This window comes from Amblyomma maculatum, chromosome 1 (genome assembly GCF_055883805.1).
Source record: "Amblyomma maculatum isolate TAMU_Amacu chromosome 1, ASM5588380v1, whole genome shotgun sequence".
In the NCBI taxonomy this organism is placed as follows: Eukaryota; Metazoa; Arthropoda; class Arachnida; order Ixodida; family Ixodidae; genus Amblyomma; species Amblyomma maculatum.
In genome coordinates, this window is record NC_139344.1 from 375,701,039 (window position 1) to 375,714,273 (window position 13,235).

Here is a 13,235-nt window from a genome sequence, read left to right on the forward strand (position 1 = left end):
AAGAAAAAAGGAAGTCTCTGTTCTCAACTGATGGCGGCACTCGTTGTGTTTTTTTGTTTTTTTCGCCATTCTTCTTCTATTTCCGTTTCATGAGCTTGTTTTGATGACAGTGTACGTCGGCAAAAACTCTTCATTATTCCGGATCATTTTTATCCGGTTTAGGCAGCTAAAACAAAACAAAAAGGAAGTAAATGCTCGAACGGGGTGCTGGATTGTACGAGAGCGCAGGCGGTGACAAGGTGTTCGACTGGGTTAACACGACGGTCCTTCGTTCTTCTCTAATCCGCAAGCGTTTGTTTTTCCTTCTTATAGGGCTGTTATTCTGCTGTGTGAAATGTCAGAGTTCGAAAGTATAAAGAATGGCTATGGCGCACCACCACCGAGAAAGAACTCGGAACGAATGTGAACGTCGTGCTGTGCGATAGCAATCATTATAGTGCCTGTATTGAGTAGATGTCAGATAAAGTGGCGATATTATAATTTCGACAAGGACAGCAGCGATAATACCGTTGAATAGGCGTACTTATGATGGTCTATACGATGGCAGTGATGCTGATAACAATCTTAATGTGTCCGTTGTGCAGCAGTTCAGCCGCGCTTGTGCGGAGAGGAAGGAAGAGACAAAACGAGCAAGCAACACATACTTAACCAGGAAGATTAACGATGCTATCATCGTCATGATGGTGTTGAAGACTGTGCTGATGGGGAGTGTAACAGCAAGAGTAATTTTTTCTTTTTTTGTTATTGTGAAAAAAAAAAGCGAACAAGGCTTTGGTAGTGGTTTTGTGAGCTGGTGATGATAAGCATGTTCGTGTTTTTGATCGTGCTGCTACAGATGAAGCACCATCCAGTCTGGGTTTCAGCTTATATTGCTTACAGCTGTAGTACCCCTTCCATCTGGAGCTGAAGCGCCGCTGTTTCTCTCGTGCAAGCCGGCAGCACAGCCTTGAACCGAAATAGCTTTACTCTTGGGGCATGAGCAAATTGACCGCGGAGAATTTGCGGGGAAGATAGCGGAGAGGGTGGTGGTCCTCAATTAGCTGCATTCTGCGCAAAGAGAGCGCGCTTTGGACTCTTTTAAAGCGCGCTGCTCTCTGATTAATGCCGTTCTTCTCTTTTCTGTATTTCTCTATAGTTCCTAACACGACGCCGGTCGTTGCTGTCGCCGTCGTCGTCCGGACTACAAACATCCTCGTGTTGGACGTAATTGAAACGTGCGTTGCCTCCTTTGCTGTTGCGGCCTAGAACGTGGCAGCTGTTTTAGCTGGAAGCGCGTTTTACAAGTGAAGCTTTGTTCGCTGACACTGCCCAAATTAAGGCAGCACAGTAAGCTGGCTGTACAACACACGGGGGGAGGGGAGGGGGGGGGGGGGGTCGGAGCCAGAGGCGGTCGACGCCGACCATCCTCTCTGCCTCGCCACTGGTAGGAAGGAACCCGCGGTGTTAACCCCGTGTCCATTCCATCGCACATGGGACGGCGTCGTGCAGCGTTTTTGCCTTCACATATGGTTATATGCTACGAATAACCACATTTTATATGTACTCCCTTGATTCCAATGTCCTGTTTGCTCGAACTAGAGCGTTAATTTGGTGAGCATCGAGTGTATTCAGAGATCTCGCCTTCGTGGTACTCAACACAGTCGCAGTACGTATTCGGTCCAGATTTAAACACCATCAATCTCGAAAGTTTAAAATCAGTATACGTGCTTCGGAAGAAAAAGGGCTCTAGTTATTTGTGCCACCTCACCTTCACGCTTTCTATGAGCACTCTCCTTCACAATGTGCTGCTAGAAATTTGTTCGGCAAAAGACAAAAATAAACAGCGAGAATTTTTTTTTTTTTTTTGAAACGAAGCGAGGGGCAGAACTATATGCGAAAGCAATTTTATGCGACAGGACTCAGAATTACCATGATCATCTCCCTCAAACGTGCAGGGCCAAGGCATCTATATCCCTCCAATTAGCACAGTGGTGCGCAAAATGCGCCAAACTTATCCCCACGAGCTCGCTTACCTCATCAAAATGCCTCTGTCGCCCCCTGATACGCGCTCCTTCTATCGGAATCCACTGTCACTTTCCACGAGTGCCAGCAGTATTAGCTGCGGATTAAATGCGTGTCCTGCCTGTATTAGTTTATTCTTCTTGATTTGGGATGGGATGCCTTTAACCCGTGTTTGCTCCCTGACCGTGCTTGCTCTACGCAGCCTGTCTCGAAACCTTACTCATATAATTTCCCTTTCCATAGCTCTCTGCGTTGTCCTCAATTCAAACTGAACCCTTTTCGTTAGCCTCCTGATTCATGCCCCATCGGTGAATGATAGTAAGATACAGCTTATGTGTGCTTTTCTTTTGAAGCATGCTGGTAAACTGTCCTTCGTGATCTGACATCACCAGCAAAATGAACAATACTCCGTTCTCTTTCGACTAGTTACGTACCTCTCGCGATCATGATCTGCGATCACTGTCTACACTAAGTAGATGTGCCCCTTTTTCACTCAGCACCTTACTAGTTGTCATAATATGCGGCTCTCTTCCGACCCACTTTAACATTATTTCAGTTTTCTCTTTGTTCAAACGCCCCGCCGGGGTGGTGCAGTGGTAAGACGCCCGACTACTGCGCCGGAGTACCCGGGTTCGAACCCGACCTCGGCGGCTGCGTTTCGATGGAGGCGAAACGAAGAGGCGTCCGTGTGCTGTGCGATGTCAGCGCACGTTACTCCAGATGGTCCAAATTACTCCGTAGCCCTCCATTACGGCTCCTCTCTCTCCCTCTCTCTCTCTTTCCACTTTAACTCCCACTTTCCTTCCTTCCCTTACGGCGCAGTTCAGGTGTCCACAGAGCAAATGTGACAGATACTGCGCCTTTCCCTTGCTGTGAACCAACCAACCAACCAACCAAAGTTCAAACATTGTTGTCGCTGTTTTGCTGTAAAATATAATATGCAGTTCCTGATACATTGATATTTCCATGCTAACACACAGCACGTGCGTTCAGAGTCACTGTGCAATATCTGTGGCTTAAGCTTAAAAATAACGAGCATGGAGACAGCATGTGTGCAAGCTGTATAGTCCAGCGTTTGCAGGGCTATAGGAGCACATTTTAATCTGGTTGTTGCCGTAGTGGTTATTTATTATATGTACAAAAGGAAAGAAAAGATGTGTGCCAGCCCCGGTATCTGCTATCTTATATCTGAAGCACCTGAATTGGGGCGGCGGAAATAAAGGGATAGCGAGGAGAAGGTAGAGGAAATCAAAGAGGTGAGCGATAGGGAGAAAGAAAAGGGTAGGTAAAAATAAAAGAAATATATACACTATGGTACAGTGTACAGTAGTTTGCTTGAGGCCCACCCGCAAATGTCTTAAGTCACTGAGCACTCGGCACATCGGGCGGGCCTCCGCAATAGCTCTGCGCCCAGGCAACTTTCACAGCGCACGCACTGGCCAACTGTACAAAGCACTGACGGCTGTTGTGGGCGATCGGCCGTTATTGTGGGAAATAGCACACTTGGAGCGTTCAGTCCCGGCGCGCACTATCTGGCGAGGTGAAATAGGCGGGTCATCAAGCCCGCCTGTTCGATGTACTCACACAGGTATCAATTGTGTGATTCTGAGAAGGTTACTTGCGTGCAGTTGTGCATATACCAGGAGCTATATGTAAAAAATAGAACAATTGTTGATTCCTCGCGGCTAACAGAAGCGCTAAGAATTTTGTACATTAATGCCTCTGTAATGGCAGGCCCTGTTACGTACGCGTATATGATGATTTGTTTTTTCCACGGACAGAAGGTTCGGTTCGGTTACTGGGGTTTAACGTCCCACAGTAACTCAGGCTATGAGAGACGCCGTAGTGGAAGGCTCCGGAAATTACGACCACCTGGGGTTCTGTAACGTGCGCTCATATCGCACAGAACAAGGGCGCCTTGATTTTCGCCACCACCGAAAAGTAGCCGCCGAGGCCGGCATTCCATCCCGCATCCTTAGGAAAAGTAGTCGAACGCCGTAACCACTGTCCCACTCCGGCGGGGCTCACGGATAGAAGGAGATATAACTATTCCTATATATAACTATCCCTACCAGAGGGCTAATTACAGTGAAATAATGAATCAGCTGGAAATTAAATGTGAACAATTTGCAGCCAGGTCAATCCAAGATGTTAACACCTGTGGATGTTCTTTAAAAACTTTCTGTCGTCATCAGTCGCAAAACATATCCCTTCCAAATATATATGAGAAAAGGCCAAAGTTGTCAAACCGTGGATAAATTATGAAGTTAAAAAATATAATTGTGGTTTAGCTCTGGTTAACCCTAGTTGAATTGCGAAAGCGACGGCGGAAGCTTCTTTTGCCTGCTACATTATTCCCCTAGTGCCTGCGTGTAGTAGGGGTAGCGAGAATGCAAACGGTTCTGGCAGGCTGATTCTGCTATCACCCTCCCGTATGAAAGGAGCAACCTGAGTTGGCAGCTCCTGCCCGTGGCATAGAGGTAACGTGAATTCGAACGTCATGGCAAGCTGATTTTTTTATGAAGCACCACGGAGATGAAATTTGTGGAGATGAAACACAGACACACTTGTCGGCCCTCCACAAATATATTTGGCATGACCCGCTAAGCCAGGCGGAAACGGGACAACGAATCGCCGGCATTCAGTCCTGCTGCCACGTAGAACTGCGCGTGCTTAGCAGGCGTGCTGAGGCTGTCGTCTTCTTTTGCGCCGAGACCACGATGGCATGCCACAAGGCCAAACGTGGCTACCGGCCTGGTTTACGCGGCGGGCTGAAACCTCGCGTAGTATTTCATATGCAACAAACACAACCCTTTCTTATCCTTCCTTTGGTTTCGGCCAAGGTTGGGTTGTTCTGTATCAAACTCCATGAGGCATTTCTAGATTTTCTGAAATGGTGGAAAACGTTGAGGGAGCTTATTGACATTTCATCCTCACCCGTACTTATGTAAACAATGGGAACAACAGGTTTTTTTTTCCCCGAACAGTGATGACACTAAAATTTCAGTTCCCTCATTGCCTGGAGGCTCGGCATGAACATACATGTATACATGCATAAATGCATCCATCCATACGTACATACACACACACACACACACATACATACATACACACACACGCATACATACATACATACATACATACATACATACATACATACATACATACATACATACATACATACATACATACATACATACATACATACATACATACATACATACATACATACATACATACATACATACATACATACATACATACATACATACATACATACATACATACATACATACATACATACATACATACATACATACATACATACATACATACATACATACATACATACATACATACATACATACATACATACATACATACATACATACATACATACATACATACATACATACATACATACATACATACATACATACATACATACATACATACATACATACATACATACGAGAGTGTGGGTCAGTGACGATAGCAGCGCTGGCATCAGCAGTCTCGCATCACCGAGAAGATCGGCTGCTGACTCCGCCACCAGCAGCGCTGGGGCCATTAGCGTGGATCAAATGCGTGCGGAGGGCGCGGTCCGCACAAGTCGTAATCGGGCGGCCTCCGCCGGCTTCGTTATGTCAAACTTTGCAAAGAGAGAGACACGAAGGCCTGTTTCCGCCTTTCCCCTTCGCTCAGTCCGCTCGCCAAGGAGGACTCAAGGGGAAACGGGGAAGGGGACGGCGAGGATCCTGTAGTAGGGGTGAGTTGAGACGGCGACTGGTGCGTAGCGTACGGAAGGGGGTGAGAGAGAGAGGATGAGGCGGCGGTGGCATGCTCGTTCAATTAACGCTAATGCGGCCGCGCGAGGCCTCGTTAAAGACACGCGTGCCGGCGAGGCAGCAACGCTAGTGGTGCCTTTATCACGAGCGCGCAGAAGGCTCCCTTCCATGCTGCCTTCGACAATGCAGTTCCAAGAAGGAGGAGAAGAAGGAATAACATGCGGGCGACGACACGGTGCGGTGGGCAGTAGGCTGCATGGCTGGCGTTTCGTTCGAGGCCCGTAGAAAACGCTGTGTGGCGGGACTCGTCGAATTGACTTCGTTATAGCCGGTACATATTTCGTCTCCCTTTCTTACGCATGGATCGCATATAGCTCGGTGTTCATTTGTGCGTGCCCGCTCCTTCCATGAGCACTAGCCTTAGTCCATTCACGCGTCCTTCCGTCCGCGGCCAGACACGGACCATAAATGAAACACAGATATGCTAACAATAAATAACGTCCTCTTGTCGATAAGCGCACCCAGCATTTGTAGCAATGCAGAACAGAAGCCAAGTTCTCGGCATTCTCCGAGCGAGCTAGGAAAAACAACTTATATGGAAAGACATATAGCAAACAAAGTTTATAAGCTCGATTGATGCATGATTCTCTACAAGATCCCTCATAACGAAATCTGTATAGAAAAGATATACCATAAAGTATTGCCTGAATACTACGTAAAGCATGAGTTTTCCGACAAGCTTTTCGCCTCTCCGAAAAAAAAAATATGATAGATGAGATGATGGATATTGAAAAGCGGGGCAAAACATTAAATTAAAGCTTTTCCTTACTTTACTCTATGCTGGAGAAACAAGTAGAGAGAGCACAAAACAAAAATAGAACTCAATCAATTTTAAAGAATGTAAACCATAATCGCAATGTGCCGTACGTGAAATGAAGCCATTGTGAAGCAGAGTAATGCCAAGCACCTTCGGGAATAAATCTGCAACGTTTGTGAGGAATCACCTCAGAAGCCAGCGTTACAAATTACCAGTCTCTGGCACTAAACATCACGGAGCTCCTTACATCTTCCCATGCCCAAGACCACAGGAATAATGGTTCACTGGATTCGTGCACACTGCAGACTCGATGTAATTGAGCAGGCCGAGGCTGAAGCAAAGAGCACCCTCAACAATGGCTCGTAGCAGTTGTGCATTTTTCAAAAACGCATACCACGTGTCTTCTCTAGAAATATATGAGGAGTGCGACGATGGTTTGCTAGGCCTAGCCAGACGCCCAAAACACCCCTCTAAGAAGATTAAATAGGATACTATCATTTTCTGTTGCGAGCGAATTTCTGCGCCATAATGCTTGCCTGCTGTATAGACTGCGTTTAAAAGTGGTTTTCATGTGAAAAGACTTGCATTTAATTGGACAGCTGCACTCACCGGAATGCAGCCCTTGAGGCATTATGGCGCACGTCGAGCACATATTACTGGTGTGCGCAGGGAATGCACGCGAAAGGATAATGTTAACCACTTCCTCGAGGCGTTTGGACAACAGACCTCTCTCGCAGGATATACTATTAGGCGCTTGAGCAGACAAATGGAAAGCTGTACAGACAGCGCGGGCTCTGCCTTTTCTTAAGCGACACGGAACTCAACTCGCGATTGCGGTTTAGGTTATCGTGTCTGTGTGTTTCTAAATACCTCCTCTCACCGCATCGCCAGCCATCACGTTCCTCTGTCATCTCCTCCTCCATTTTCGCGGTGCATAGCAGCAGACAATATACTCGACTTTCAGGCCGACCTCTCTACCTTAATTTCGGAACAATGAACCCGTCCATCTATCTACCAAGCAAATCACTGAAACTATCTACCATTGTGGCCACCATCCGAAGATTTTCATCAACACCGCTCGATGTGTCTGACAGTCAAGGGCAAATATTGCCTCTCGGCATTGAACGCAGGACGCGCTACTAAATACAGTGCAGCACTGAACACATGGAAACACTGCATCAACCGCAGTAAGAGCTGGTATGAAACACTGAAGTCTTACATGTGTACAATGCGATAGGAAAGAATTCATAAAGAAACCGGTCAGAAAGACGCTCGACGAGCAGAGACAAACTGGCTCAACGACGACCGTTTCTTTTTTTTTTTCTTTTTTTGTAGTTGTGAGTATTCCTTTCTCCTCGTTTTTCTTCTTTTTGACCGATCTGCTTTTACACATGCAGCGATTGGCCGAGATTTTATATCTCGTGATGCGGAAGGCAACTTGATTTGTGGCATTTCTGCTTGAAACCATTGTTTAATTATGAATCGTTTTGAGTGAGCGTGCAACGCATTGCATGCTGTGCTCTGACGCCGCCACTCGCAACGCCCCTAAAAGAACAATATTGCCAGAGTGAAATTGGCCTGCACGATGTGCTACCAAGTTCCGACCAGAGAACACCTTCACAAAAAGTGAAGCAAATATAAGTTAGAAATTAAAGAACTCAAAACGGGTGTCACCCCTCAGGGGCTCATTTTGAGAAAAGAATGCGTGAGACATTGTCAATAATCGTAGTGATTCGAAGAGGCTACGGTGTACCACATTTCACTTTAAAAGAAAGGTAATCATTCCTTTGAGAGACAAGGGCATCACGAATTTCACTCTACTGGTCAAAATATTCCTAAAGTGTATTTTGTTAGGGAAGAGATATGAGCATACCGAGAAAGAGCAAAGGAATGAATTCTTACTAACACTATAATTGGATTAAGCTTTCCCAAGTGTTCATTTAAACCATTTCCATACATTACGAATGCAACGACTTTGGTATTCTAACCATTTAACCTAACCACTCAGTTAGAGTGAATCCTTTACACCTTTCAAGTGCGGTTCATGTGTGCGAATACCTATCATAACCATTTTTTTCTTTTCAACCTTGCGACGAAAACCGGATGGTCTAGGTGCAAGTCGAGAAGCCTACTAGTGTAAGATCAGCCTAGGTTATAATGCAGCTCGTGGAGCGTGTTTTTCTTTAAAAATCTTATATTACAACCATTCGGAGAAAAAAGGGAGTCAGCTTATGGTTTAGCTTCGACGCGATTTCAAAAAACTGTACGACTAGGTTTGCTGAAACTAGGGCAAATCATTGAATACCAGAAACTGGTAACTGACATGTGCTTGCTTGATTGAAAATACCACAAGCCAATTCAAGATGGAATCATTTTATTAGCGGTAAAAACACGGACACAAAGAACACGATACACAAGGGATACCCGCTAGACTGCAACTAGTTTTTACTGTACAAACACATGACATATATATAATATGTGACAATCAATGAGCACATGCAGGTGCCTCGTCAATCACACATGGTCTCCCCTCCCCCTCCCCCTCCCCCTCTTTCTTTTGTGGCATGCGATTACGAAGATAATTTCTTTTTCTGCCAACGCAAGGGAAGGGGTGCTAACACGCATGTCTCCCGCCTTGTCAGTTTGATAGGCTTCAATAATTTCTTTCTTTCTTGGGGGGCCCCCACTTTTTTCTGGGCCCCCACAAAAGAAAGAGCAATTAATGAAGCCTATCAAATTGACAAGGCGGGCGACATGTGTGTTAGCACCCCTTCTCTTGCATTGGCAGAAAAAGAAATTATCTTCGTAATCGCATGCCACAAAGGAACGAGGGGGGGGAGGGGGAGACATGTGTGATTGACGAGGCACCCCCGTGTGCTCATTGGTTGTCCTATATTATATATATGTCATGTATTTGTACAGTAAAAACTAGTTGCAGTCTAGCGGGTGTCCCTTGCGTATCGTGTTCTTTGTGTCCGTGTTTTTACCGCTAACAAAATGATTCCAACAAGAAATTGCCAACTAGCCCAACTTGTAGTTTTAACCCATTCAAGAGACAACCTCCTGGTCAGGAGAACGAACAGAGGGGAAAAAAAGCCGTGAACCATTTTCCCTCCCGCAAGCACGAACAGCTCGTGCCAGAACAAATGATATTGCTTTGTGCTTTTTTTTTGTCTACTTTATGTGATAAAGATTTCGGAGAGAAATGGGCCGATTCGCTGCTTTCCAGGCCCATTTTCAGGTTCATTTAGCCGGACGTTCACCAGCGTCATTGCTTGCAAGGAAATCGGTGACGGTGAACATATGTCGTGTTCGACAAATCTGAGTGAGTGGTGGAGGTCGTAAATTTTGTTTTGGTTTTTTACACTGGTCGCTTCTGAATGGCATTTCTTAATTTGGTTCGTTCAGCTCCTGTGAGAACTTCCGTTTGAGTGAGGGTCTTTTGACGCCTGGTGATCAGCGGGGCTTTTACCGTGGTGACTGGCGTAGCTTCTTTAGGATGGAGATCGGTGGGCTTCTTTAGGGTTGTGACGCTGCGGCTTTTTTAGGGTGGCGATTGCTGTCTTTAAGGTGAAAAATTGGTGGGTCTCCTTTAAATTCGTTATCATTGAGCCGCTGAAATGCAAATTATTTGCTCGCTGGCAGTGCACGGTTCACAGGTCTGGGGGAATATCCTCAATACGGCTCACGCAGTAAATATTTTGGCCAAAAGAAAAAGGAAAGCAACTAGACAAATGAAAATAGAAAGAAAGAAATCTATATCTAATTATATTTGTGCTACTGTGATAAACGACCCATTTGCTGAAAATTTTTTTCTCAAATATGAATGTTCATATTTCTGACACACCGCACTATTGATTCCCTACCATGTAGCCGCATATAACTAATGTTATTGTTCCACCTGACGTAATAAATTTCTTGCTTCTTTAAGAAATGATTATTGATCTGGATCTCAGGCGATCAGCATTAAGCTACTAAAAAATATTTGTGTGTTTAGTCACGCCAACAAACCTTTTTGAACAGTCGCGGACACTTCAAGCCTTCGTAACGACTGAAAAGTTGTGAAGGTAGTTCTACTTCACAACTACGGTGGTCAACACTCCCCTCAAAGTTTTCACCCTATTTCGCTCACTAGCACGGACTTCAAATTACAAGAACATACCGTTTTCAAGAATATTGTTGCCTTTCTTAATGATAATTCCTCCTTCACACGTATGCAAGATGAGTTTCATTAAACACAGCCATGTGAAACTCTATCACTTGCATTTACTGATAAACTGCACCGCGTATGTGACAATTCATCTTAAGCAGGCTGGAATTTTTGGACTTATCGAAAGCTTTTAATAAAGTGAGCTATAATTGCTGCTTCATAATTTAAGTCATCTTAATTTCGATTCGAACGTCTAATGGGTTGTCACCGGCAGTTTGTATTTGCTGAAGATACCAATTCACCCTTTGCTAACATGCTAACACATGCACCCCAGAGATCTGGCCTTGGATCATTCCTATTTTTAATTTATATTGATGAGCCTTCCTCTGACATATCTTCTAACACCCACGTTTCTCTCTCAGATGTAAAATTTTCGACGAATGAATAAATACAATGATGACACTCTCCAGTTTGATCTCACTTCGGTTTCAAATTGGTGCAGTATATCGAATATGTAATTAAACATTAATATGAAAATATACGCGCGCTTCCGGCACCTCTAGCTCTACCGTTATACTGTATAAATGGCCTTCCTTCTGACAGGGTAAAAAACATATAATTACCTTAGCATACGTATCACACAGAACATAACATGGTCTAAACATATTGGCTATGGGATTAATAACGTTAATTCCGTGTTACGTTATTTACGTCGCACTTTCTCTGCCCCTCCTTCATCTCTTAATATTTACTCCATAAAATAGTAATACTTCCTCAGCTGCAATACACAGCATCGATACGGGACGCTACACATTAAAACCATGTATATTCCCTGAAACGTTTACAAAATAATCCATTTCGCTTCAGCCTTCCTAAATTATACCTCTACTGCAAGCATCACAGCCATGAAAGCTAATCTTTCATTTCCAACGTTACAACATCTCTGTTAAATTAGTCGCCTAATCCAATTTCGCAAATTATAAAATCACGTTACGCTGCACGAGGATTTCACGTCACCTCCGGAATACATTTCTTGTCGCATCGGTCACCGTGAAAAAGGGTAGCATCGCAACACGCAACACCAATGTCTATTTTTTTTTCTCAGGTATGTCATTCATGCTTGGACACCTCTTGAATGAAACCGCCTTCCCTTCAATACTGTGACAAATGAAGATAATAAACGCTTGCACGATGAACTGGCTATTTTCCTTTATTCTGGAAGAAGTTTATTGTGTTGTAACTCTTTTCACTGTATTTTATATACTGTTCTCTATCCCAAATAACCCACTATGCTCTGTAACGTCTTTAATCTGGAAGGGTACAATAAATAAGCTTACGTGTAGTGTGAGGCACAGGTAGTTAAAACAAGAAAAAATCTATATAAAATTGTAATCCAATTATTTCTACTCAATGCATGCCACCGGAAACGCGACAACTGATTCTCTACTGTCACAACTTGGCCGGAGTCCTCCACTACGGCGTCTCTCATAGCCTGAGTCGCTTTGGGACGTTAAACCCCACAAACCAACAAACCAACCAGCCAGGAAAGCGGCACTAAGACGAATCTTACAACGTCAAGTGCATTCATACATCTTTCTTTTCGAAAAACGATGATGAATATATTGGCCACTTATCGCTTCAAGAAATATGCAGGGAAATAAAATTTCAACTAATAATCAGCTAAATTATGCTAGTGCATGGATCAAAATAAACTAAATCTACTCAAGAGAGGTTACGCTGTCAGTTTCAGACTCTTAGCCTAATTGTGCTGTTTCGAATTTGTTTTCACTTTATATTTCCGTAACTCTAACTTATAATTAAGTAATTATTTGATCAGTAATTATTCGATTTATTTATTTATTTATTTATTTATTCATTCATTTATTGATTGATTGATTGATTGATTGATTGATTGATTGATTGATTGATTGATTGATTGATTGATTGATTGATTGATTGATTGATTGATTGATTGATTGATTGATTGATTGATTGATTGATTGATTGATTGATTGATTGATTGATTGATTGATTGATTGATTGATAAAACATTACTGAAATATGGTAGCGAGGATAGTGAATCAGACAGCCGGAAACTCATCAGCTCCGGTGGCTCAAGTCAATACCACCACTGGTGGAGGTAGAGCTGTGCACGGTGCCTTTTGCCTCTCCACGGTATGGATTTTACTGGTTATAATCGGAAGAGCTATCTACTCAGAGATATCTACTCAAAAGACGGCGAAAACGAAGTGTTTTTAGGGACGCCATCGGGGAAGCCAAAATATGACACTGCAAAATTAATCTTCATAGTGTTTAGCTGAGCTAAATAGAACTAACTTTACAAATTCATTATTTCTAGCACAATGGCACACACAGGCAGCAAAAGGTAAAACTTAAGGCTTTTCACGTCGTTCTGTGACCCGTCTACTCATACGCTGTAGTAAAATAAACTCTAGGTATCCCTTTACTGCCAATGTGA

At 43.9% G+C, this 13,235-nt stretch overlaps 1 protein-coding gene across 1 annotated transcript in view; it reads left to right on the forward strand.

Annotated features, from left to right (window-relative positions):
- Positions 1–11,951, forward strand: part of LOC146208284 (zinc metalloproteinase nas-39-like) — a 53,072-nt gene extending 41,121 nt beyond the window's left edge. The window contains exon 8 of the mRNA XM_084597034.1: positions 11,862–11,951. Within this exon, the coding sequence (XP_084453160.1) occupies positions 11,862–11,920 (59 nt within the window). The 3' untranslated portion in view covers positions 11,921–11,951. The remainder of the gene's footprint in view (positions 1–11,861) is intronic.
- The last annotated feature ends 1,284 nt before the right edge of the window (positions 11,952–13,235 follow it).